The 26,933-nt window shown below is 43.2% G+C and overlaps 2 protein-coding genes and 1 long non-coding RNA gene across 6 annotated transcripts in view; all 3 read right to left on the reverse strand.

Moving 5' to 3' along the window:
* LOC134799321 (RNA helicase Mov10l1-like) overlaps positions 1–965 on the reverse strand; it is a 31,927-nt gene extending 30,962 nt beyond the window's left edge. Inside the window, exons 1-2 of one of the 3 annotated variants that reach the window (XM_063771707.1) lie at positions 765–965; positions 467–584 (exon numbers count right to left, since the gene is read on the reverse strand). In XM_063771707.1, the coding sequence (XP_063627777.1) occupies positions 467–573 (107 nt within the window). In that variant the 5' untranslated portion in view covers positions 574–584; positions 765–965. Of the gene's footprint in view, positions 1–466; positions 625–764 lie in introns of those variants that run through there. The other 2 variants (XM_063771705.1, XM_063771708.1) reach the window with 2 other exon arrangements.
* LOC134799383 (uncharacterized) overlaps positions 1–9,266 on the reverse strand; it is a 78,034-nt gene extending 68,768 nt beyond the window's left edge. Inside the window, exons 1-2 of one of the 2 annotated variants that reach the window (XR_010145391.1) lie at positions 9,161–9,266; positions 5,349–7,181 (exon numbers count right to left, since the gene is read on the reverse strand). This is a non-coding gene — a long non-coding RNA (uncharacterized LOC134799383). Of the gene's footprint in view, positions 1–5,348; positions 7,182–7,976; positions 8,089–9,160 lie in introns of those variants that run through there. The other variant, XR_010145392.1, reaches the window with a different exon arrangement.
* Positions 9,267–9,321: 55 nt separating this feature from the next.
* LOC134799643 (putative helicase mov-10-B.1) overlaps positions 9,322–26,933 on the reverse strand; it is a 30,405-nt gene continuing 12,793 nt past the window's right edge. The window contains exons 8-26 of the mRNA XM_063772082.1: positions 26,836–26,932; positions 26,478–26,574; positions 25,772–25,877; positions 24,440–24,610; positions 22,623–22,770; positions 21,758–21,906; positions 21,253–21,387; positions 20,355–20,548; positions 17,380–17,528; positions 13,662–13,780; positions 12,642–12,753; positions 11,893–12,069; positions 10,345–10,518; positions 10,197–10,292; positions 10,049–10,144; positions 9,901–9,996; positions 9,753–9,848; positions 9,605–9,700; positions 9,322–9,552 (exon numbers count right to left, since the gene is read on the reverse strand). Of these exons, the coding sequence (XP_063628152.1) occupies positions 9,322–9,552; positions 9,605–9,700; positions 9,753–9,848; positions 9,901–9,996; positions 10,049–10,144; positions 10,197–10,292; positions 10,345–10,518; positions 11,893–12,069; positions 12,642–12,753; positions 13,662–13,780; positions 17,380–17,528; positions 20,355–20,548; positions 21,253–21,387; positions 21,758–21,906; positions 22,623–22,770; positions 24,440–24,610; positions 25,772–25,877; positions 26,478–26,574; positions 26,836–26,932 (2,539 nt within the window). The remainder of the gene's footprint in view (positions 9,553–9,604; positions 9,701–9,752; positions 9,849–9,900; positions 9,997–10,048; positions 10,145–10,196; positions 10,293–10,344; positions 10,519–11,892; positions 12,070–12,641; positions 12,754–13,661; positions 13,781–17,379; positions 17,529–20,354; positions 20,549–21,252; positions 21,388–21,757; positions 21,907–22,622; positions 22,771–24,439; positions 24,611–25,771; positions 25,878–26,477; positions 26,575–26,835; position 26,933) is intronic.

Below are 26,933 nucleotides of genomic sequence, written 5' to 3' on the forward strand. Positions count from 1 at the left end.
GTTAGTAGGTACGTAACTTAATATATAGGTATTCCCAATTTAACATCGTTACTTCCTGAATAAAATTACTATTTACGTATTTTTTTAAGGCATTTATTACGGCCTCCCCTCCCCCATACGTGAGGTGAGATTGAGTGAAACTCAGATGAATATGTACCTCCAGCGAGCTGCAAAAATGCATCGACATCTTATTAATGATTTCAAGTGGCGGCTGGGTGCACATAGTAAGTACATACAGCACCTACCTACCTACCTACATTTTTTCCATGATAAGGAGAAAAGAAACTGTGTAGGTATAGGTAGGTATAAATACAAATATACGTCATGACCTTGACTTTGACTTCTTAAAGGAAACTATTACTTAATTAGCTACTTTTCACGCTTTTGCGACATCGTTGTGTTTGCGACAACTCTAATAAAATAAAGTGTGCGGTAATCATTTTATAGAGAGTAGGTAGGTACTCACTTAATTTTCCCAAGTTGGTCCAAGAGTAAGTTCTTCAAATGCTTCTGCGATTGCTCATGATCCGCTTCCACATTGTCCTCCAAACACACCCCACACCGCGGAGACATTCCGACAATTTCTACAAGTACAAAACAATTAGAGAAAACACGGCGAGCTACCGCCCGGGACGGAGTGCTGTCCAGAATGAATTACGCAATATCGAAGGTAAGTTACAACGATAACATAAGACAATTTGTAAGCCTTAAAACAACAGCATAGGGTTCAGTATTGGCCAGAAAATAACACTGTTTTTACTTACATTTCCTGGAACTCTCGAGTATCGTAGGTATCGTATTCACCCGTTTAGCTATGCAGTTCTACCACCCACACGTGGTAGATAGAATACTGTTACATTCACATGTAATTGACAAGCATTAATTAATACTTAACAGCTATTTATACTTTACAAAACAAAAGATGTAAACAAACAAGCAAACTAAACGTCGTCAGACGTCACACCGCGATTAGTTCTAAAAACCAAATGAACGTCTAGTGCACAATACTAAATATAAGTATATTGAATGCGATGAGTCATTTATCAACTAATAAAATAGTAAATCCACAGAACAAATAATAGCACTACCGTAGTAAATCCCAAAATATAAGATTAATGTTGCCACAAATATAAATCGCTATAAAAAACGGCCTTTTTTAAGCCGATTCAACAAAACAAAATATTGCTGGCGTAGAAAACGGAAACAGGTAACTAAGGGGTGGGGGGTGGGGGAGGATATACCGACAGTATATCATATATCTATGATACCGACTCAAGCGCAAGTTCTGATGGCCTACCGCGAACCACGTTCGACGTGTTGCCTCTCTGTCGCACTTGTAAATTCGTACGTAAGTGTGACAGGGAGGCAACACGTCGAACGTGGTTCGCGGTAAGCCCTCTGGGCCACGTGACGCGTTCGGCCAATCAGAAAGCACTTCCGATGCATTAATCAATGACGTAGTCAATTGACGTTTTGAGAAATATTTTTCTCAAAAATGGACGGCAAAGTCGACTTTGCCGTTTAAAAAATAGGTCGCGAAGCGCGTAGTTTATGGTCAGTCAAAAATTAAAAAGTTAAAAACATTGCAGTCTCGATTTTGGGACTGCAATGTTGCATACAAATTCCATTATTTGTCGAGTTCCAAACTTTTTAAAAGTTGAAATGGCCATATCAAATGAAGGCACAGGCCCATTAAACAGCCAAACAGATGATTAGTACCGCGACTATTTAACTGTCTCAAATAGGTTGACGTATTTTCGGCAGAAAAATACACTTCTATTTTTTTATTAAAAAAATAAAAAGGCGGCAAAGCTAATTTTTTCAATTATTTCTACTTTTGTCTGTGAAAATATATACGTAAGAACGTTGCTTTTGTAAAATATTCCTATTATATTTATATTTCTTGCACCATTTTTGAGAAAAGCACTATATATGACTCGGCTGGAAGGCTACTTGCTGGCTTCGGATTCAATTAAACGGACTCCCAAGGTCGTCCGTTTAAAACGAATCCTCAGCCTGCAAGTAGCTACTTCCGAGCCTCGACAATAATGTACTATTATTGTCCTATGGAAAAAAGGCAAGTACAAGAAAAAATCAGAAACAATTATTTTAACCTTTAAAACGCCAAGAACACCTAAGGGCGTCGTAACTATGTCTGTATTTTTAGGTATTAAAATAAAAGTAAACAAAATCTACCCTCAAATGGGATGAAAACATTACAGACATTACACGATCAAATAATGTAGGTTAAAGTCAGGTAGTTCAGTGACTGATCCAGGCGGTTTTGTATTTAGTTGGTTAACCAATAAATGTTTTAACTAGGTACCCGAAAATGTACAAATTCTTTGTTTACTTTTATTTAAATACCTAATGGCTCCTCTACACGTTGGGCCAACGCCAACGCCAACGAGGGACACACGAAATCAATCATTTTGTTGTGAATTTTCCAAATCCTAAAATCATAGTTCGATTAAGGTGTATTCGGGTATTACCGAATGTCGGATAATTCCGAAATTCAGATGAAAATCACCCTTAATTCCATCATAATAAAAGTCTCTTTTCGGAATTATCCGACAGTTTTCGACATTCGGAATTACCCGAGTAAACCTTACTTACCCAATTAGGGTTGCCAGATCGAAAGGCGCTATTATCGGGAAACAGTAGAAAATTTTCGGGATTTTGGGACATAAGTCGGGAAAAAAAAACATTCAAATTAAATTAATTGTATTAAAAACAACGATATTTTACATTATTGGCACTACGTCAGCTCGCTCGCTCGACGACAGTTCAGAGCTTGAAATTATTGATTTAAAACGTGAAGCTGGTGTTTTTCGGGACAGTTTACACTTTGTCGGGAATCGGGAACACATGCTAAAAATCGGGAAAATCCCGCCAAATCCCGACCATCTGGCAACCCTATACCCAATTAATGATGAAGATGTTTAGACACATTTTACGTTATGACGATTATATAGGCCATTCAATCAGGGAAAGTGGAAGCAACGAGGAAGAGAGGGACTCCAATAACTTATATTGACCAAGTAAAAGAAAAACTAAACGTCGTGTCATATCAGGCGGTCAAAGAGAAGGCATAGGATAGAGAAACTTGGAATTTGGTCCATTGTCAAGAGCGCAGCTCTTAAATGTACCTATGATGATGATGGCCGATAATTTGAGATTGCATCTGAATGACATGCGCGGCCTTAGATGATATACCCACGGGGACGCCATGTCTAAAATTTCCGGTACAAAATAGTCTGCCGTTTTTTGCGGGGGAGGGGCACATCAAATGTATAGGTACGTATGTCAGATAAACGTCAGTCCATACATATGGTTGACATGTGGTTGAACATTGGCCGCCTATTTTCGACAGAGGGGAACGTCTGTTAATGGCGAGTGCGCGGCGCGTCATCGTGAACCCTGTCATGGCTCCTCTACACGATGGGCCATCGCCGGCCACTCCAACGGACGCAGCCATGCGGTAGACTGAGATAGCAATATTACTTGCTTCCTCTAACGCATAAATGCGACCCTTGGAGTGGCCGGCGGTGGCCCATCGTGTAGAGGAGCCATCAGACTGCGCGTACCTAGGTTCACATTGGGCTGTAGCCGCGCGCGTCAGTTGACGTCTTCGGCGGTCAAAGTACTATTAGGGGCATTGACGTATTATATCTATGGACTGGCCTTACGGGCACTAAAAATGGTACTAGTTCAGCGGTGTGACTCACCAATTCGAGCCAATCGCGCAGCCTAACGCAGCTAGTTGCGACCAATCGCGTGCGTGATGCGAACTCATCAACCAATCGCGTTGTAGCGGTGTCACTCCGCTGTACTGGCCCCGTTCTTATTGCCCGTAAGGCCCGTCCTGAGATTTTATACGTCAATGATTAGGGGATACTGTAGAGCGTAGATCATACAGAGTTGTAGGTGGTGATTCGCCTTTCTTGATAAAACAAACAATATTTTATATTTTCTTTTATTAAAAAGTAAATTATCAAATTACAGCCTTTTTCCGCCGTCCATCTTTCTTCGCCAAACAACTCTACAAACATTTCTTTAGTATACGAAATGGCCTTCATGCCCAGTAGGAATGATTATAAAAACATCAAAAAATATTCATCTTACCACTAAACGACCTAACACTACACATTTTATGGTCATCACAGATATCATAATAGTTCAATTTTTGTACCTACATCTAACTTTAAAAAAATCTCCATATTCCTTCAATGAGTACAAATGTAGTGCATAATTGCTTTCCATCGTATTTTCTCGGAAACGTTCGTTGTCATGCTAGTTCAGTCAATGTCAGTAATTTTGTACCGAGCCTGACTGAAATAGCAAGACACGTTCATACACGTTCAAACCTTTCCGTGAAAATACGATGGAAAATAATATGCACTAGCCTAGTTCCTACAGCTATCAGGTGCAAAATTATAAGAAAAGTTCTCAGTAGAAGTACAATAGATAAGTAGAACAAAAGAGAATTGACAATACAGATTTTGAATGAATTATTTAGATATTAATTTTAATTGGATAGCACTGGCAGAGCGTAAAACTTTTTGTGGAAAGATAACGTTAATTTAGCATGCTCTTCCTTTGAAACCAGTCGGTATGTACTCTCAAAATAATGGAAATCTGACGTTCGACGTGTTGCCTCCCTGTCGCACTTACGTACGAATTTACAAGTGCGACGGAGAGGCAACGCGTCGAACGTTGTTCGCGGTAGATCCTCTGGTCCTATAGACAGTCACTGTCGAATAGTAACTAAATTATGTGAGTACACTTACATACATTTTTAGAATATTGATTATGATATAAAAGTAAATAAAAAGAACAGTGTAAATATCTTATAATAATAGGGATTACGAGGAAAAGGTTTATAAAATCTCAAACAGTAACTTAGAATATATCTTCAACAAACTCAAGTTAATAGACATTTGAGTTTGAAACAGGAACAGTAATAACAAAGTATAGTTGTTATTTTATGATAGCTAATGATAGTAATGATTATAAAGGTAACATTTTCGCATCAATTTTGCACACACATTATAACAAACAATTATTGTACGTATGCTTAAAACTACTATTCGTACAAAAATACAGTCTCTGTAAAGCTCGATTTTCCTAGGATAGCGGTGCCGTCATATAGCGGTCGGCTCCATACAAAATAATATGGCTAAATATGGATGTCGTAGTATTTTGTATGGAGACGGCCGCTATATGACGGCACCGCTATCCTAGGAAACCAGAGCATAATCGCCTCTATCGCAAATATAACCCTGACGATACTATGGCAATGGGACAGTTCTTTGGCAAATGGCATAATGGCAGGATAAACGGTCAACTACTGCTATGGCAGCATGGTTCTATTTTTATCGCATGTCACTATGTCCGTCACTTTCGCACTGACATGCTTGTTAGAACGTGACAGGAATGGTGACAGGCGATAAAAAAGCGACCGTGCTACCGCCGCTGCTTTAGATTTAGATTAATGACATACGGGAAACACAGAAATAATTATGTTTTGATAAATATGCCAAACTTTAACGGGTCGAAGGTCAAGTATTGAAAAGTTAATAATATTTGTCAAGGATGTTTAATGAGTAATTAATGTACCTAATTAGTTAATAAAGATAAATTGACGAGACTTTGTATCAATCAATAAGTTACAGTTCTTAAGAAAACTATAAATATTATTAACTACAAAGTCTTGTAATTATTTACTAAAGTGATTTGCGGGCCTAAAATGGTTTCGCTTTTATAGTTTGTCATTGTGGTCGCCAATTTTATGTAAGTGCGAGAGTCACGCGTGACACTAAAAGATAAAAGAGCAACCACCATACCAATACAGTTTGCATAACTATACTCATCTTTAGGTATTTAAACAAAAATAAACAAAATCTACCCTCAAGCCAGTTGAGGGTAGATGAAAACATTACATGATCAAATAATGTAGGTTAAAGTCAGGTCGTTCGTGACTGATCCAGGCGGTTTTGTATTTGGTTGGTTAACCAATAAATCTTATAACTACCTACAAATGTAAAAAATGTTTGTTTACTTTTATTTAAATACCTAAAGATACAGATAACACTTATAAGTAACTATAAACTTATAAGTAAGTAACTGATAAGTAACACTTATAAACATTGCCAATATCACAGTTTTAAACAAATGGATCATAGGAATGAAAGTGTGGATAGGTTAAAAGTTTTTAAACACTATTTTTAACGTCCAGAGATGCCGTCCTAAAATAAAAATCGTATTTACGGTAAAATGTGTCTTCATTTTGAATGGCAATCAATGGACTTACAATAGTGATTTAAGTAACTCGTGTCAGGGGTGCGAAACTCCTGACTTCGGCCAAACTCGGCTCCGCTCGGCTCAGCATTGCTCATTAGGGTTGACACAACTTGACGTCCCTTTGCGTGCACCACCACAGATAAGATAATCACTTGAATTTTGACAACCCTAAATAGCCGAAAGGGATAGTGGCATATATTAGAAAGGGATAGCATGATTCGACCCTGAACCGCTGTCAAACTTCGGTTTTGTAGGAAGTTTCCTTTCTGTACGGTAGTACTATTATATATTCTGTGCTTGTGTGTTATAGTTTTAGATTAACAGACAATACCACCCTGCCCTTGCCATTTAAACCCCTAAATTAAACAAATATTAAACTTAACAATCTATTTGAAATTCTCTAATACTAGGACTTAAAATAGTGACTCCGGAATAATCTCACTAAAGATCGCATAACAAACAATAATTATGTAAATTTTAACGTGTCATTTCGTATCAAAATATACTTAACAATGGAATTTAAGAATCTTGTAAAACCAAATAAAAAACCTGTTTTTTTTTCTTACATTCACATTAGTATGGCGGGCACAAGCATTCATAAGAATAACACAACAGTATAATAGTTTGTTTTGTACTTTATGTCTATGTGTAACAATGTAATAATCTGTCTGTAACAATCAGTAAACACCAATGTACCTTATCTCACTGAAATAAGGCATACAATAACTTTCTTTTCCACCTGCGTTCCCCTCCCCCCTCACTTAACTATCCCGGAGTCTAACTTAACCATAACCTTACTTCTTCTTTTCCTTCTCATCTTTGGGCTTCGGTTTCAGCTGTTCTGATATGCGACACTTGTTGAACCTGGTGATCGCGACCTGGAAATAACAGAAAGTTTCATTGACTGTGGTAAGGTTATGTTCATCATCATCATATCAGCCCTTTATCGCCCACTGCTGAGCATAGGCCTCTCTTCTAGTACGCCACTTGTCCCGGTCCTAAGCTAATATCATCCAGAAGTGACCCGCAATTTTCCGTCTGTCGTCCACCCAACGAGCCAACGGACGCCGGGCGTTTCTTTCATCTGAAAGCGGCCACCATTCTGTTAACATTTTAGTCCACCTGCCATCACTCTATTTTTTCATAATAATGTAGAATAAAAGGAACGTAATTTTATGGTGTTGTATGGTCAGCTGTCGGTATTTAGTCTTCTTTATTTACTAGCCTTTGTCCCTGGTCAGGCAGGTCGGGTTGCCGATGATCACCAGCTTGACTTGAGTTAGGTAATAGTTACCACTGAGGATCTTAGAGGTCCTTTCGAGCTGCACTCGGCGCCGCAGTAGCAGTCGGGGTCCTTACTGTGGGCCATGTAACGGCGCCATTTCTAGTCTCGGGTCGGGTTACTCAGGTTAACCTTTGGTATGCTTAGGAGCAGATCTGCTCCATATATATTCAACTTTAAAATTAAGTTGTCATGATTGCTATATAAATGGATTTTTTTTGACAGGAGCTTACGAAAGGTTAAAGTTGAGTGAGGGTGGTATTCCACCTATCCAATTTCTTCGTCCAATGTGTATTGCGTGGCGTCTCACATTTTGCTTAATGAGAGAGTGAGACGTAATGACATTTGACAAAGAAAATTGGACAGGTGGAATACCACCCTTAGTTGTTACCTCATTGAGGATCCTAGAGGTCCTCTCTATCTGCTCGCACTCGTGGCCGAAGTAGCAGTTGAGCTGCTTGCAGTGGGTCATGTAGCGGCGCCATTTCTAGTCTCGGGTCAGGTCGGGTTACTCGGGTTAAAGTTGAGTTAATTGTTACCTCATTGAGGATCCTAGAGGTCCTCTCTATCTGCTCGCACTCGTGGCCGAAGTAGCAGTTGAGCTGCTTGCAGTGGGTCATGTAGCGGCGCCATTTCTAGTCTCGGGTCAGGTCGGGTTACTCGGGTTAAAGTTGAGTTAATTGTTACCTCATTGAGGATCCTAGAGGTCCTCTCTATCTGCTCGCACTCGTGGCCGAAGTAGCAGTTGAGCTCCTTGCAGTGGGTCATGTAGCGACGCCATTTCTAGTCTCGGGTCAGGTCCGGTTGTTCGGGTTAAAGTTGAGTTAGTTGTTACCTCATTGAGGATCCTAGAGGTCCTCTCTATCTGCTCGCACTCGTGGCCGAAGTAGCAGTTGAGCTCCTTGCAGTGGGTCATGTAGTGGCGCCATTTCTAGTCTCGGGTCAGGTCGGGTTACTCGGGTTAAAGTTGAGTTAGTTGTTACCTCATTGAGGATCCTAGAGGTCCTGTCTATCTGTTCGCACTCGTGGCCGAAGTAGCAGTTGAGCTCCTTGCAGTGGGTCATGTAGCGGCGCCATTTCTAGTCTCGGGTCAGGTCGGGTTACTCGGGTTAAAGTTGAGTTAATTGTTACCTCATTGAGGATCCTAGAGGTCCTCTCTATTTGCTCGCACTCGTGGCCGAAGTAGCAGTTGAGCTCCTTGCAGTGGGTCATGTAGCGGCGCCATTTCTAGTCTCGGGTCAGGTCGGGTTACTCGGGTTAAAGTTGAGTTAGTTGTTACCTCATTGAGGATCCTAGAGGTCCTGTCTATCTGCTCGCACTCGTGGCCGAAGTAGCAGTTGAGCTGCTTGCAGTGGGTCATGTAGCGGCGCCATTTCTAGTCTCGGGTCAGGTCGGGTTACTCGGGTTAAAGTTGAGTTAATTGTTACCTCATTGAGGATCCTAGAGGTCCTCTCTATCTGCTCGCACTCGTGGCCGAAGTAGCAGTTGAGCTCCTTGCAGTGGGTCATGTAGCGGCGCCATTTCTAGTCTCGGGTCAGGTCGGGTTACTCGGGTTAAAGTTGAGTTAGTTGTTACCTCATTGAGGATCTTAGAGGTCCTGTCTATCTGCTCGCACTCGTGGCCGAAGTAGCAGTTGAGCTGCTTGCAGTGGGTCATGTAGCGGCGCCATTTCTAGTCTCGGGTCAGGTCGGGTTACTCGGGTTAAAGTTGAGTTAATTGTTACCTCATTGAGGATCCTAGAGGTCCTCTCTATCTGCTCGCACTCGTGGCCGAAGTAGCAGTTGAGCTCCTTGCAGTGGGTTATGTAGCGACGCCATTTCTAGTCTCGGGTCAGGTCCGGTTGTTCGGGTTAAAGTTGAGTTAGTTGTTACCTCATTGAGGATCCTAGAGGTCCTCTCTATCTGCTCGCACTCGTGGCCGAAGTAGCAGTTGAGCTCCTTGCAGTGGGTCATGTAGTGGCGCCATTTCTAGTCTCGGGTCAGGTCGGGTTACTCGGGTTAAAGTTGAGTTAGTTGTTACCTCATTGAGGATCCTAGAGGTCCTGTCTATCTGTTCGCACTCGTGGCCGAAGTAGCAGTTGAGCTCCTTGCAGTGGGTCATGTAGCGGCGCCATTTCTAGTCTCGGGTCAGTTCGGGTTACTCGGGTTAAAGTTGAGTTAATTGTTACCTCATTGAGGATCCTAGAGGTCCTCTCTATCTGCTCGCACTCGTGGCCGAAGTAGCAGTTGAGCTCCTTGCAGTGGGTCATGTAGCGGCGCCATTTCTAGTCTCGGGTCAGGTCGGGTTACTCGGGTTAAAGTTGAGTTAGTTGTTACCTCATTGAGGATCCTAGAGGTCCTGTCTATCTGCTCGCACTCGTGGCCGAAGTAGCAGTTGAGCTGCTTGCAGTGGGTCATGTAGCGGCGCCATTTCTAGTCTCGGGTCAGGTCGGGTTACTCGGGTTAAAGTTGAGTTAATTGTTACCTCATTGAGGATCCTAGAGGTCCTCTCTATCTGCTCGCACTCGTGGCCGAAGTAGCAGTTGAGCTCCTTGCAGTGGGTCATGTAGCGGCGCCATTTCTAGTCTCGGGTCAGGTCGGGTTACTCGGGTTAAAGTTGAGTTAGTTGTTACCTCATTGAGGATCCTAGAGGTCCTGTCTATCTGTTCGCACTCGTGGCCGAAGTAGCAGTTGAGCTCCTTGCAGTGGGTCATGTAGTGGCGCCATTTCTAGTCTCGGGTCAGGTCGGGTTACTCGGGTTAAAGTTGAGTTAATTGTTACCTCATTGAGGATCCTAGAGGTCCTCTCTATCTGCTCGCACTCGTGGCCGAAGTAGCAGTTGAGCTCCTTGCAGTGGGTCATGTAGCGGCGCCATTTCTTGTCGCGGGTCAGGCAGGTCGGGTTGCCGATGATCACCAGCTTGGATTTGGCTCGTGTTAGGGTCACGTTGAATCTCTGTAATGCATAAATTAGTTTAGATCTTTAAAATAATATATAGACCTAATCCTCATCACAGAGGATTAGGTCTATATACGCCTACCTACGCGGTAAACATAATATAACAAGTATTAAAGTTTCCATCATTGTACTACCATATTCTAAAAAATAAACATTTGTATTTTGCAAAATATTGAAGTCTCCAATACTACAAAAATGACATGTAATATTGTAAATATATTGAATAAATAATATGAATACTATTGGCCGCATCCATTTGATTTGTGCCCCACGTGACTATCAATATAGCGACCGCTGGAGAACTCCCAACGTACGCAGATTACGCGGTAACTAAGTAGGTTACCTAAACCTATGGCGCCAGCTACATATTTCATCTGTATAACTTTGGGCAACAATAATTTTAACTTCTTTAGGGTGGTATTCAATCAGTCCAATATCTTTGTCCAATGTGTATTTTGTCTCACATTTTGCTTAATGAGAAAGTGAGGCAATGACATTGGACCAAGAAATTGGACAGGTGAAATACTACCCTTGTGCTCTGGTTTCCTAGGATAGCGGTGCCGTCATATAGCGGCCGTCTCCATACAAATACTACGACATCCATATTTAGCCGTATTATTTAGTATGGAGACGGCCGCTATATGACGGCACCGCTATACTAGGAAAACCGAACCTTTAGCATTCCTTTGTCTATGCTATAGGGGGCGTGCATGAACTATAGGGGGCAGCATAGGAGCCGATTTTTGGCGCGAGGCGTAAATGTGACGTTTATGCTTCCGATGTAACCCACAAGATGGCAGAGCCTATGCACAAGTAAACGTACCTACGAGAACGGTAAATGGTAGCACTTGTTTTGGCAATGTACATGTGCACATATGTTTCCGATTCAGGCCACAAGATAGCACCCTCCAACGCGCATGGTCCCTATAGTCAAAAACGTGCGCTTAGGAGTTCTGACGACCTAATTTACCACTAGAAGTACAAAAACGTAATCTTTCTTTACCTTTAATTTTTAACAAGCAGAAACGTCTGCGAACGATGCTATTAAGCTTAGAATAAATTTAAAAGTGGAAAAATTACTGTCTTGGGTGAGACTTGAACTCACGGCCTTTGGATCGATACTCCAGCGCTCTGCCATCTGAGCCACCAATACCTCATCCATAGCCAGCAGATCTTTCCACCCTATTATGGGTCAAGGGGACCCTAGCGACATCTACCGCAAGAGTGTTACACTTCTTAAACGGCTACCAGAGTTCCAAGTCATATTGGAAATTCACCAGTTATGATGTGCTACCCATACTAATTTTAATTTTTAACAAGCAGAAACGTCTGCGAACGATGCTATTAACCCACCTTGCTTGCTATCTTTACCTTGTCGTCCACTAGGAAGCCGAGCCCGTATTTAGCGTCGTAGTCCAGGAGCCTGCAGTTGGCGCGCACGGTGGACACGAGTATGACTCGTTTCTCCTTCCCTTGGAACGCTTCGACGGTGCCAACTTCGATCTCATCGTAGCCTGAGCTCATGAGCCACGTTTTCATCTTGTACACCTGAGAATATTCAAACAGCAACATGTATTAGTATATTGCACCGATCAGCTGGAAAATCGGTCAAACTCGCTTACTCGCAAACTGCTTCTCGTCATGTCTTAATGCATGCTTATGTCAGTCGCTACAAAATGCATTCAAAGCGTACCATTTTTTCTTTGGTCAGCCTTTACCTTGACTCGGAGGCTGTGTGTGGTTAATACGGCAGTCAATTTAGGTCATTGGCTCGCGCCGGGTGCATTTGGCAGATGACAAATGGGTAGGTACTATACAACAAGTATATTGAGTATAGCTAACGAAATTCAAGTATTCAAAATCAAGCTTACGAAAAGCGATTTTTTTTTTCATAGGGTGCTGCATATTTATCACTACGGACACCTTATAAAACAAAGTCCCCCGGCGCGTCTGTCTGTGTGTTTGTATGTTCGTGGTAAACTCAAAAACTGCTGAACGGATGTTCATGCAGTTTTCACCTATCAATAGAGTGATTCTTGAGGAAGGTTTAGGTGTATAATTTGTTAACCCGTGCGAAGCCGAGGCGGGTCGCTAGTTAGTTTTATAAATTTAAAACTGACTTGTCTGATGTAGGGAGCGATGACCCCGATGTCCACCGGCTTGACGTTGTGCTGTTCTATCAGAGCCTTCGTGTATCTCTTCAGCATGTCTAACTCCTTTTCGTTGAAGAAGCTGTCAACCAAACACTCATTTATTTACATTTTGCCGACCAAAATGATTTACGACAAAGTTTGACAATAAATTTAAGTTTAAATCGGGGTTCTCGTCAATTCATCCGATATGAAGCATCGCCATTACCGCAACGTAGTTGTTAAAGTAATTTTCAAAATCAGAATAATTCTGTTCATTAATTCCAAAATATCATCCTAGTGATGACACAATGCAATAAAATTCTAATTGAGATTACTGAGGTATTTACTCGATTTGTACTACATTGATCCATTAGTCGGGTTCACACAGCCGCCTTGCAAAGAGGTTGCCGCGAGAAGAAGGTCGGTCTTTGTGGACTGTAGAAGGGCCTAGCTTATGGTTGTGCTTGCGTTTACTTTGGTCGCAGCATGTCTACACAGCGACACACGCGGCAGCGGCAGCGGCAGCGGCGGCGGCGGGTGTAACCTGAAGTGGCAATGGGCAGGCCACATTGCACGCAGAGAAGATGGCCGATGGGGTCGAAAACTGCTCGAGTGGAGACCACGGACTAGCAAGCGTAGCGTAGGACGTCCACCCACAAGATGGACAGACGACCTTGTTAAGGTCGCCGGAAGACGCTGGATGCGGGTCGTTTCCAACCGGTACGTGTGGAGGTCCAAGGGGGAGGACTATGTTCAGCAGTGGACGTCTTATGGCTGAGATGATGATGATGATGATGATGATGATGATGATGTCTACACAGACCGAGCTGCTTCGCGTGGCAATTTCCTCACGAGGCGTCTGCACGCGGCATCCTAACCCCTCGGCAACGAAACGCACCGAGCGTGCACACCAAATGCCAAACAATGGTTTGTGGTTAAATAAATGTATGGCGGTCGGTGCCAGTGGCGAGCATGCGTTCCGGGGCCCGATAAGTGTAGTACCCGTACCTCGGGGCCTTGCCCATCCTCTGCTCGCGGGAGTTGACGGCGTGGAACACCACCGCGCGCTCGCCGCCCGGCAGCCCGAGGATGCTGCGCCGGCTCAGCGGGTCCACTGGAGCAAGCGGCTGGTACGAACAGAAAGTTAAACATTTATATGGCTTCAACTAGTCATTGTGTACGGTGACTTTCATCAGTGGTTACTCTCATAAAGTACGTCTGAATGTCTGTCAAGTTAAACCAGTTTATTTTGTCTCACATTTTGCTTGATAATTGCGTCTCAGTCTCAGACGCGATGACATTGGAGCAAAATATTGGACAGATGGAATACCACCCTTAAGGGGCCGGTATATGACGTTTTCGATTTAGACCTCACTTTGTAACCATAATTTGTTCAATAAATGTTTAATAATTGCATTAAATTACACGTAAATTTGTTCACGAAGAAACCGTGTACCGACTCTTCATGCCATTGTATTTTTAATTTGCTGTTATTCTCTACAAATCGACACTAAAAGTATCAAAAAATCAAAATATGGAGTTCCGTTTGAGACGGAAGCAAAACAATTTTGTCTTTGACAGTAATTGAATTGTTGTATGATTCTGAAAGCTAGATAATCCAGCTACCAATTTATTATCGATTTATATTTTTACTCACAAAGACAACACAGAAATTCAATCTCAAATGTAAACTTTCGAACAATTTCCATACATTGACGACATCACTCAAAATTCTTCTTCAAGTCAGATGCCCGTTGGGGCTACACCGGAGCACACGTGTACTTCTTCAAATGAAAATGACAGCTTGATTTTCTTGCTTTTGACAATTATATTGACATTAAATCATATACGCACACGAGAAAGTATACCAGTAGATAAATTGTATTTCAAAAAATAGGGTACATTAATATCAGCTCGCGTCTCATTTAAATTTGATTTGCTGTTATAATGGTTGAAAACCGCAGTAAACTATCTTAAAACAATACGATTACAGTCGAATTTAAGTATTATGTTCCTTCAAAACTCGCTTAAAATGAAAAAAGTTTAAAGACTCATCTTTACTGATTGGGATCAATTTTTATTATGCTGGTATCATTTTGCGTCAGTTTAAAAACGTATTTGACTTCTGTACGTCAATGAATTTTGATGACAATTGTAATCTTGTATTATATTATAGAACTTTTATCTTAAAATAATGCCTATTAACAGGAAGAGTTATGTAATTCGTATAAGTAATACCTGAAAGTCTTGTACCTAGATCTGTAATACCATGGATTGCGACGAATAAATGATAATGATTATGCGGTTCGTTCCGTCTATATGTATAATGCGTGTACGTGCTGTTCTCTGAAAATCTTCAAGAAAAAATAACGGCTAGACCAGCACTAAGTACTAGCGAGTTTTTGCGGCTTTGGAGACCGAGATGAAGCTTACAGGCCAATAGCGCTCTAGTTATTGTTATGTATACCTATGTATCGAATGTTTTATAAATTACCTATAAAAAGCAATGTTTTATTTTGATTAGGTCTACATTTTGTGCATATTGCATATCTGAAGTATTTTCGTACTAAACTTGAAACTTTCGTTGAAACTAAATAAAATAATTATTCCAAATATACAGTCGCCTACAATTTATGTTACACAACGAAGGCCGCAAAAATATCTGACACGATCGTATTTGTAGAACCATAAGACCATGTCACATATTTTTGCGGCCTTCGAAGAGTAGGTACCGTCATTATCACCAACTTTGCCCGCTTATTTTTTAAAACGAATTTCTCAAAAAACATCACATCATATGACTTTTTTTGCTCAGCACGTCCATTGTGATCAAACGCATCAGTTTATTTGAAAAAAAAAAAATTATTTATCGTGTTTTTACTCATTTTTTTGCGTTTTAGAGGGCGGGCAAAGATATCCGGGGTTTTCGCCAACATTGCCCACGTCAATTTGGTATTCAAATACAGCTCGTATGATGATGATGTCTAAGGATCACTTAAAGGTTTTGGGCAATCCTACCATTCCCTGTTAATAACTTAGCGATAAGTGTAAAAACTTTAAAATAAATTTGCTGGGCAATGTTGCCTACCCGTTTTTGCCCATTTCCAAATAAGGCTCGCCTAAGCATTTTACAAAAGCTAGGATTGTCACTTTTGAGAAAATCTGTTACAATAGTTTAATGGCCAAAAATATGTTGTTGTGTTTTTCATTCGTTAACGGGATAAAACATCTAAATAAAGGATAATAAGACAAATTAAATACAGTATATATTTATAAATTTATTTTAGTGTACAAACATAACCTTCTTTTACTTGCGAAGTTGGGTAAATTAGATGAAAGTGACAACCCTAATCCGTTTTTGGTGGTGGGCAATGTTGGTATAGATGCCAAATTACCGGATTACTTTGCCCACCGCTAAAACTTTTGTGTATTTAGGCCTTTTTAGTTTAAATCTCAATAGACATAATCTATGCTTCATGTGTTATAACTCAAACCCGGAAATATTTGTCAAAGGGTTCTCAATTTTTTCTACTTGCATTCATTATTTATCAATTTTTTGCCCGCCGAAATATACCCTATATTAGACAATTCGCTCAAACTCTAAATTCCCAAGTCAAGTTATGCACAAGTTTGGTATATAGTTTTGTCAGAAATATAACCTATTTTCTACTAAAAATAGCAGGGTGGCCTTAACTATTATAATTTTTTCTACATTAACGAATTTGTTTAAAATTGTCGTTTTGGGCAAAGTTTCCCTGGAGGCAAAGTTGGCGCTAATGACGTAACATATTATTGCAAGTGACTGTACATAAATGTTTCGGTGGTTTTGAGATTATTTTTCAGGTTAGTTTACTAACAATCAAGTTATGCAGATACCGATTTCGTGAACGTATAAGTAGTAAGGTACCGCTATTGTTTAGCGATACCGATTATTTTTGAAGGCAAAACTATACCGTTGAAATATAAAGATATTAAAATTACAGCAGGGACAACCATTTTTTATAGGTGTACCTAAACCATCATTGGCCGAGCGTTAGCAAAGGTCTCCGTTTCAGCTTGGGCAAAAATGCTTTTGTATGTTCTCCTTTGCAGATCACATTTCTCAACTGATTCTCGTGAAAATTTGTAAGCAGGTTCGATAGAACTATTCTGTTTCGCTTTATCCGCCAAAATGGAATTGCCACCCTGCTGAAACTTTATTTATTTAAATTCCTATTGAATGGATTTTGAACCTTATGAAAAACCGTATAGAGTAGTAAATAACATTTTACATCTGACTTAATGACATCTTGTTTTATTCGCTTTAATTGTACAAAACGCGTATCTCGACAATGCAATATTAGGTAGTAAAACAGTCAACAATCAAATTAATTAAATAGGTAAGTACGTCACGTGTGACATGAACAGACAAGGAAAGCAAGATTAAATGCATTGTTTCTCTTTCATCTTTCAATGGAACGCTTTTACCCTCAAAGGAGGCTAGTGGTCAATACTAAACTAAAAGTCCAATCTTAAAAAAAACATGATGGGTCACTGACCTGTCCCAGTAAAGTGAGGTAGTGTGCGTGAAGTGCGCTTGTGTGTGAAATGGGGTAAATTGACAGAATCTGAAATTTTACCCACCGCTACCGTCGCCTTAAGTATACATTATTAAACATTTTTACTCCAATTTTTTTTTACAGTGTACTGTCCCAGTATTCCCTATGTTTCCTAAATTGGTACTCACCACCAGGTTCTCATCGTAGAACATGTTATTGGGTAGGGACAGGATGTCGGGGTCGTTCCGGAAGTTCTTCACCAGCATGGTAATGTAGTTGGGGTCGGACTCGTACAGGTTCGCGTAGTCGGTCTTCAGACGTTCCATGAGTGATTTACCTAGAAGATACATTTAATTGGAGGGCGTGTACTTCAAATATGTGTATACAATGTACTAATACGTAATTTTATCATCAATTAATAGTTTTTATAGAAACTTGTGACCCGAAAGTAAATATTTTACTCGTCTAGGTAGTAAACCGCGGCTCGCAAGTAAATAATGTCACTTAGAGGACTTACACCACTTGGATCAACTTTTGTAGCTATCTAAGATTCCTCAAACAAATGGTGTATTCCCATCCGGGCACAGGTAGGCGCTACATACAAATCTCTTGTATGGCAGTGGTCACGTGGGGCGGGCACAGATGGGAATACTGCATACAAATGACAACCATTGCAGACCCGTAGCTTTGGTTACTCTACTAGGACCTGTGTAGGTATAGAATTAATATCTGAGGCCCTACCGCGAGAAATGCTAGTCAGTGTTTCTTTATCTACCTCTCTATCGCTCGGATATGACGAAATATAATTAGAATAAGTGCGTTCCCGTTGCCAGGGAGGTTTTGGGACAATACTGAGCAACTTTTACTATGGGACCAACCCCGAAATCACGAAAAGGTTTGGCTGTTTCAAATATTTTGGCTGGTCCATTTTCTATGGGAAGGTAAATTTTTTTCGCGATTTCGGGGTTGGTCCCATAGTAAAAGTTGCTCAATATAATCCCAAAACCTCCCTGGCATCGGGAATGCAATAATTTTTTGGCCACCGTGTATATAAAGATTAGATAACGAAATAGCGATTTTCTTTTTTTACGGTAGGCCTTCAGTATTCACACTGAGACTTAGTTGATAAACAGATAGTGTCACTCACCCAGCCCGCGATCCTTGGCGTCGCGGCTGATACACACGGGGCCGAGCTGCATGGGGTCGCCGGCCAGCACCAGCATGCCCGCCGGCGCCAGCAGCCCCGTCACGGGCACCAGCGTGGCGGGCTCCGACGCCTGCGCCGCCTCCTCGATGAACAGATAGTGTCACTCACCCAGCCCGCGGTCCTTGGCGTCGCGGCTGATACACACGGGGCCGAGCTGCATGGGGTCGCCGGCCAGCACCAGCATGCCCGCCGGCGCCAGCAGCCCCGTCACGGGCACCAGCGTGGCGGGCTCCGACGCCTGCGCCGCCTCCTCGATGAACAGATAGTGTCACTCACCCAGCCCGCGGTCCTTGGCGTCGCGGCTGATACACACGGGGCCGAGCTGCATGGGGTCGCCGGCCAGCACCAGCATGCCCGCCGGCGCCAGCAGCCCCGTCACGGGCACCAGCGTGGCGGGCTCCGACGCCTGCGCCGCCTCCTCGATGAACAGATAGTGTCACTCACCCAGCCCGCGGTCCTTGGCGTCGCGGCTGATACACACGGGGCCGAGCTGCATGGGGTCGCCGGCCAGCACCAGCATGCCCGCCGGCGCCAGCAGCCCCGTCACGGGCACCAGCGTGGCGGGCTCCGACGCCTGCGCCGCCTCCTCGATGAACAGATAGTGTCACTCACCCAGCCCGCGGTCCTTGGCGTCGCGGCTGATACACACGGGGCCGAGCTGCATGGGGTCGCCGGCCAGCACCAGCATGCCCGCCGGCGTCAGCAGCCCCGTCACGGGCACCAGCGTGGCGGGCTCCGACGCCTGCGCCGCCTCCTCGATGAACAGATAGTGTCACTCACCCAGCCCGCGGTCCTTGGCGTCGCGGCTGATACACACGGGGCCGAGCTGCATGGGGTCGCCGGCCAGCACCAGCATGCCCGCCGGCGCCAGCAGCCCCGTCACGGGCACCAGCGTGGCGGGCTCCGACGCCTGCGCCGCCTCCTCGATGAACAGATAGTGTCACTCACCCAGCCCGCGGTCCTTGGCGTCGCGGCTGATACACACGGGGCCGAGCTGCATCGGGTCGCCGGCCAGCACCAGCATGCCCGCCGGCGCTAGCAGCCCCGTCACGGGCACCAGCGTGGCGGGCTCCGACGCCTGCGCCGCCTCCTCGATGAACAGATAGTGTCACTCACCCAGCCCGCGGTCCTTGGAGTCGCGGCTGATACACACGGGGCCGAGCTGCATGGGGTCGCCGGCCAGCGCCAGCATGCCCGCCGGCGCCAGCATCCCCGTCACGGGCACCAGCGTGGCGGGCTCCGACGCCTGCGCCGCCTCCTCGATGAACAGATAGTGTCACTCACCCAGCCCGCGGTCCTTGGCGTCGCGGCTGATACACACGGGGCCGAGCTGCATGGGGTCGCCGGCCAGCACCAGCATGCCCGCCGGCGCTAGCAGCCCCGTCACGGGCACCAGCGTGGCGGGCTCCGACGCCTGCGCCGCCTCCTCGATGGACAGATAGTGTCACTCACCCAGCCCGCGGTCCTTGGCGTCGCGGCTGATACACACGGGGCCGAGCTGCATGGGGTCGCCGGCCAGCACCAGCATGCCCGCCGGCGCCAGCAGCCCCGTCACGGGCACCAGCGTGGCGGGCTCCGACGCCTGCGCCGCCTCCTCGATGAACAGATAGTGTCACTCACCCAGCCCGCGGTCCTTGGCGTCGCGGCTGATACACACGGGGCCGAGCTGCATGGGGTCGCCGGCCAGCACCAGCATGCCCGCCGGCGCCAGCAGCCCCGTCACGGGCACCAGCGTGGCGGGCTCCGACGCCTGCGCCGCCTCCTCGATGAACAGATAGTGTCACTCACCCAGCCCGCGGTCCTTGGCGTCGCGGCTGATACACACGGGGCCGAGCTGCATGGGGTCGCCGGCCAGCACCAGCATGCCCGCCGGCGCCAGCAGCCCCGTCACGGGCACCAGCGTGGCGGGCTCCGACGCCTGCGCCGCCTCCTCGATGAACAGATAGTGTCACTCACCCAGCCCGCGGTCCTTGGCGTCGCGGCTGATACACACGGGGCCGAGCTGCATGGGGTCGCCGGCCAGCACCAGCATGCCCGCCGGCGCCAGCAGCCCCGTCACGGGCACCAGCGTGGCGGGCTCCGACGCCTGCGCCGCCTCGTCGATGAACAGGTGCGACATCTGCAGCTTGTGTTGAGCCTGCGCGCGGGGGCTGCGGGAGAAACAGGCGACTACATTTTCAGTTGTAGCTGCTGCTACCTGTTACTCCCCATTAAACTGCCGATGGACTATACAGAATGTAACAAAAATAGTGGGGATCCTTCTAAGGGCATATTGAGTATCGTGTTCCGATTAGGAAAAGGTAGAAAAAAATGTATGCCCTTAAGGGGCCGGTATACGACGTTTTGGATTTAGATCTCACTTTGTGCAAATGATTTGTTCAATCAATGTTTGATAATTGCATTAAAATACAAATAAATTTGTTAACGAAGAAGCCATGTACCGACTCCTCATGCCATTATTAACAGACTTCTATTTTTAATTTGCTGTTATTCTCTACAAATCGACACTGAAAGTATGAATAAATCAAAATATGGAGTTCCGTTTGAACAAGACGCAACGCAATACAGTTTTGTCTTTGACAGTAATACAATTATTGTGTGATTTTGAAAGCTGGATATTCCCACTATGTTTGTTACATTCTGTAGGCTGGTCCGCATAAAACGAGACGCCTTGCGAGGTAATTGCCTCACAAAGCAGTTTGATCTATTTAGACGCGATTGCGGCCGCGCGTGCCGCGTGCGTATGTGCCGGGCGAGGCAAGTCTACAAAGACCACACTGCTTCGAGCGGCAATTTCCCCGCGAGGCAGCTTGTCAGTGTAACGCCTCAGATACTTCATGTGTGTGACACTCACGTGCCATATTTAGCAGCGTGCAGCAGAGTGGTGACAACGACGCGATAGGACGACAAAGCGTAGTTGCTGACGGAGTACGAGTTCTCGTATTTAGTGCCGTTGGACACGGGTGCTAGTTCTGATGGCATCACGCTCCTGTGAAAAGTACATAAATAGTAATCATACCAACGTTCGTGTATTAAGAAACTAATATGCATCATATTCTTAATAGGATGTTATAAGGAAGGCCTAATTTAAGCCAATTTATTCGACAAAAGTACCGTTTATGAACTGTACTAATAATTATAGAAGATTTTTGGTATCTTTATGGCTGGTCTTGAAAATATTATCAAAGTTGAGCTATATCTTGGTTACCTTGCATGCTCAAAAGTAGCGCTCGTGGGTTACATTGATGAAATGGTCTATAATTACTGTTTTATAATAATTATCTGTTAATGAGTATTAAAGTGATTACTTATAATTCTAAGCCAAAACTAAAGTTATAAAGAAGCAATGTGAATCTTACCAAACCCTAGACTGAGAGTTAGCGCGCAGGATGAAATTGTTAATGTTAAGCTCCTTGTTATATTTGAGCAGCATGAGCGCGATGTGGTCGGCCGCCATGTTGGAATCAGTGCACACCATCACGCGGTTCTTCGAGCTGTATAGAACTATCTGGAAACAGATGGCCGTGACAATTTTTACCACAATATTGTTTGAATGCCTTTTTTGACAGTTCATTTTGGTAATCGATACCGCCGCCACATAACTTAGATTTTGTGAAGATTTGGGTCCACACAGAACGAGCCGCCTCGTGAGGAAATTGCCGCGCGATGCAGCTCGGTCGGTGGGGACAATGTGCCTCGCCCGAGGCAATCTACGCAAACCGAGCTGCTGCCGCTATGAACCCGCCCATTCATAATTTCAGTGAGTTAAAATGACATTATAAAGGAGGTGGATTCGTCAACATTGACCTCCACCTATAGATTTGTATATCGTGACGTCACACGGTCACGTTACATCTTTTAATGACTCCGTAATATCAAATCGATTTGACGTTTTCTAAAGGGTTTAGACGAGATGACAAACAAAGCGAAGCATTATGGATTAATAGGGTTAAAACGATCAGTTACTGGTCAGTGGTCACACAGTAGTATTATTTAGGCGTTCAAGGGATGTCGGTGTCTCTTTTCTTAATAAAAAAAAGCATCAGTAGTTCGGTCGTTCATTTACTTTTAACCCTTTGACCAAAGGCGTCAACACGAACGGCTACAGTGCAATATCAAACTTCGTGCATCTCGATAAGGTTCACAATGACGCACTACACACGATAGGCGTGGCGTTCAAAGGGTTGAAAGAAGCTTTCTTAAGAATGAACAGACTGTATGTACCTGTATGATGGCCTCCACGATGGTCATGGTCTTGCCGGTGCCGGGCGGCCCGTACACCATGTAGGGCGCGCGGCGGGAAGTCCCCGACAGTATGTGCTGGACGGCCAGACGTTGCTCTTCGTTGTTCTTGATCAGGGGGTTGTACCATCTGTGGATTCATTGTTAGATTTTACCGCTCTGGCCACGTGGCCTGCCTTTGTTCTACCAATCGAACCACATGAACAGTTTTTTCCGCTAGGTCCGATTAATCGGATTACCAGGAATTGTAATTCCGCTTCGTCCTACACCGATCGGACCAAATAAACTCATATGGTTACAGGGACTATTGCCATAGTCTATATCATTTCATTACATTTTTTTTTTCTTATTTTAATGTAATAAATAAATAAATATTATAGGACATTTTTACACAAATTGACTAAGCCCCACGGTAAGCTCAAGAAGGCTTGTGTTGTGGGTACTCAGACAACGATATATATAAAATATAAATACTTAAATACATAGAAAACAACCATGACTCAGGAACAAATATCTGTATCATCATACAAATAAATGCCCTTACCAGGATTCGAACCCGGGACCATCGGCTTCATAGGCAGGGTCACTACCCACTATAGTGTAGTAAATGAAGCAAGTTGTTGTATGGAGACCCATGCATTAATTTCTCAGTCGATGAAATTTAGCTTGGTTATTGTATAGTATGAGCCGAGACTAACATTATAAATATCCAAAAAAAAACACTCCTAAGTTAGGTAAAAACACAAATCTGATTATATATTGAACCGAGTAATTCCTCAGTCCAAAATTATTTTACAAAATAAGTTATTTGTATCAGTATGTGATACTAGAAAAAAATCTAAAAGTTTTGTCAAACATGAGAATATTTTTTTATGATACTTCATTTTTTTGACGCTCATTTTCATCGGAAAATTGCTCTGTCATTTTTTTCTTCTTATATGATCTTAGAATATAATTTGGCGCAGTGGGTAAAAAAATCCAAAAAAAATGCGTATCAAAATGTATGCATTATAGAACGATTAAAAACTGAGAGTGGAAAATTTTTAGATTTTCATTTTGTAGGTATAAAACGGCAATAAAATGGCATTCCAGTGAAAAAATTAGACTGAGCAATTTTCCGGTCCAAGACACGCCAAAAAAATTTATTTTATTAATACTGGTATTTCTGCTGGGATATTTTTTTGATATTTCATATATTGTTGCAATACGTTACATGAATATGTCTGGTGAAGAAAGTTTGAACGGAGCATTTTTCCGTAAAAAGATATTAACGATTTAAGACTTTAGGTATTTACTTTAATTCTATTATTATTATTCTTTGGAAATTTATACAATACTTTTTATTTATTGATACTTTATCATACTGTAAAGTTTTTTCTGGCTTAGGAATTACTGCGGGGTCCACTACCTTTATTTACTACACTACTAGGCCAGTCCGCTTGTCAAATGTAATGTAAATCAATATCGTACAATAGAACATGTCGGTTACGTTACTGGTTACTGTTTTGGTCACGGCTCGCCTAACACACTCTTCCTCGCTTCGCTCGTCGTCGCACATATCTAGGCTCTATGCAGTTTGCAGGTCGCGTTACTCATGTCTAGAACGCGTGATCCGATTAGTGGGACCACGTATGGCCTAAGAAAATATTTTCAAGTAGGTAGGCATATTAATGCGCTTATGACCGTCAAATAAAGCTACGCCAGCTCTAACCCTACACCTCTGACTCAAGAATAAATAAATAAATCCCTCCTAAATTGTAGTTTTTTTTTAATTAGGTTTATTTTTAAATACAACTTACTTATAGATCGGTTTAAGCTTGACATCCTTTTTCCTCGGCTCAGGAAACAGCCTGCTGTCCTGCCTCCTCTCAAAAACATTGGCCACTGCGACATGCGCACGCTCGTGCGGAACTCGAGACATCATGAAACGGATGTCGAACAGAGTTTCTGGGGTGTAGTACGCGTTGAAGCTGGAAACATCACCATTTCAACACCATTTAACCTTTTGTCATGTAGCAGCAGAAGTTGCTAAGCGGGCGAGGTGTTCAAAACTTCAAAATGATCTTGACGAGAATTTAGGGCTGATTTAGACGGCGCGCGAACTGGCATGCGATTTTAGTTACATCGCGGACTGTTGTTTTCGTCCAATTCAACCGACCGATCAAAACCCGCAATGTAATGAAGCTCGCATGCGAGTTCTCGCATCGTCTAAATGAGCCCTTATTGTTAAGAGAATACGAGCGTGTCAAGGTAATTTTGAACACCTCGCCTGCTTAGCAACTTCTGCTGCTGACTGTACAAGTGTCACAAAAATGGAACATGCCAGCAAACCTTAGATCTTCAGTTTATTGGTTTTTGTGCTTAGAAGTGAAGCTTAGAATAGTCAATACGGATAAGTGTGGCTGCAGCTAAAGGCCAATACAGACGGAAACTGCACGCCAACTGCAACGTTGGCGATGTACCGTTCTCGAAATTTTCCCGAGAACAGAAATCTATCATCGTAAACGTTCTCGGAAATTTCTCGGAAATATTCTCTGAGAGTTTACCCTTTCGTCGCAAAAGCGATGAATTCTTTTGTTTAATCTCTTAGTGTAGGAAATAAGATAAATACCATGGAAGCTGAAAGGCAAATACTTGGCACTATTCATAGCAATATAAAAATAATACTAATTGATAAAAAAACCAGGAGTAAAACACAAAATTGCTCAAACAAGTTATTTGAGGCAAGTATTCCATTTACAAAAAATAAGATTGTTTATAACTTATTCATGCTAATAAATAAATAAAAAAAATAAAAAAAAATATCGGGGACATCTTACACAGATCAACCTAGCCCCAAACTAAGCAAAGCTTGTACTATGGGAAGCTTGTACTATAAGAGAACGTTCTCTAGAAAGTTGGAAATTTTCCGGAAATTTCTTCGGAAACGAATTCTCAGAAACGAGAACGTTCTCATCGGCACATCACTACGTGCAGGTCTAATACAACTTGCAGTCCGTCTGTACCGGCCCTAAGTTTAATTGTAAGTGTAATTGGCCTTAATACCCGGCCTGTTGACACATTGATTAGTATTTAGCACGAGATACCGCTAAACGCAAGTAGTAAATGTATTTACATTTACACATACTTACCTTTCATCAATATTCCCGATGTGAATAATACTTTCTTCCATATCTTTTATAACGCTCTCGAATAAAATATCGTTGTTATTATTTAGTTTTATGTATACTTTATCACCTAAAACAATAAATGTAAAATAAAAATAGGTTCTTTTCTAAACGCCAAGGGACGACTGCCAATAGGGAGTATTACTGCAATGTTCTGCCGCCAGAGTGCAGCTCGAGCGCACATCCTAACTAAACCATAGAGTAACTTATACATACTAGGCCTTAAACAGTTTTTTGAGGCGGTTTGTTTACAGGTGGCCTACAGCGAAACACGAAAATCGAAATTTCGTTATCTGCCTCACTATCACTCTTGCATATTCTGGCAGATAACGAAATTTCGATTTTCGTGAACTGTTGATTTCGTGTTTCGCGGTGGGCCGTGTGTTTGTGCTAGTGACGCCCTCTACTACTAGTTTTGCGTAATATTCCCTATAAGCGGGAAAGTGTACTAACCGAGAAAAAAAAGGATGAAAACAAGTTTCAGCAACCAGTGCAAAACCGTGTATTAAGGATGCCTCACGTTAGAACGGCGCGGGTCTCGGCCGAGGCATCCGACACTTCGTTTTCTATAAAAAGCACCTGTCATAGAAAACGAAGTGTCGGTTGCCTCTGCCCCGACCCGGGCCGTTCTAGCGCGTCTTAGCGTAAAAATAATGCCTTTGAGACTTACCACGTAATAGGGAAGGGCGGTTCTCAGCCAGACCGGGCACCTCGAGCAGGTAAAGTTCACCCTTCTTCTCTAGAGTAACAGCAGTCATATTGTATTTCTGTAACATATAGTATTGTTAACTATTTTTTAAGAAATTGTCAGGTAAATTTAATTTTAAGTTTTGTCCTTATTCACCCCAGCCATCCCTATTCGCCCCGGTTGACGGTATGTACAATCGCCTGCGCTCGCGGTGTTCACTGTACATATTTGACAGTCCCTACAAAAAGCATACAAGTTTACCCTGGCCCACGGGTTAAAATGTTCGGAGACATAGCCTGGCCTGGACTGTATATGTATAATGTACCTACTGTTTGCTTACCCTTAAATTGATCCTAGCAATGATCTCCTCCCACCAAAGCAGATGGTGGAAGTACAGCATATAGTTAGCTTTGCTTATTCCTTCATCAAAAATGGTCC

The sequence above is a fragment of the Cydia splendana genome, chromosome 18 (genome assembly GCF_910591565.1).
Source record: "Cydia splendana chromosome 18, ilCydSple1.2, whole genome shotgun sequence".
Taxonomy (NCBI): Eukaryota; Metazoa; Arthropoda; class Insecta; order Lepidoptera; family Tortricidae; genus Cydia; species Cydia splendana.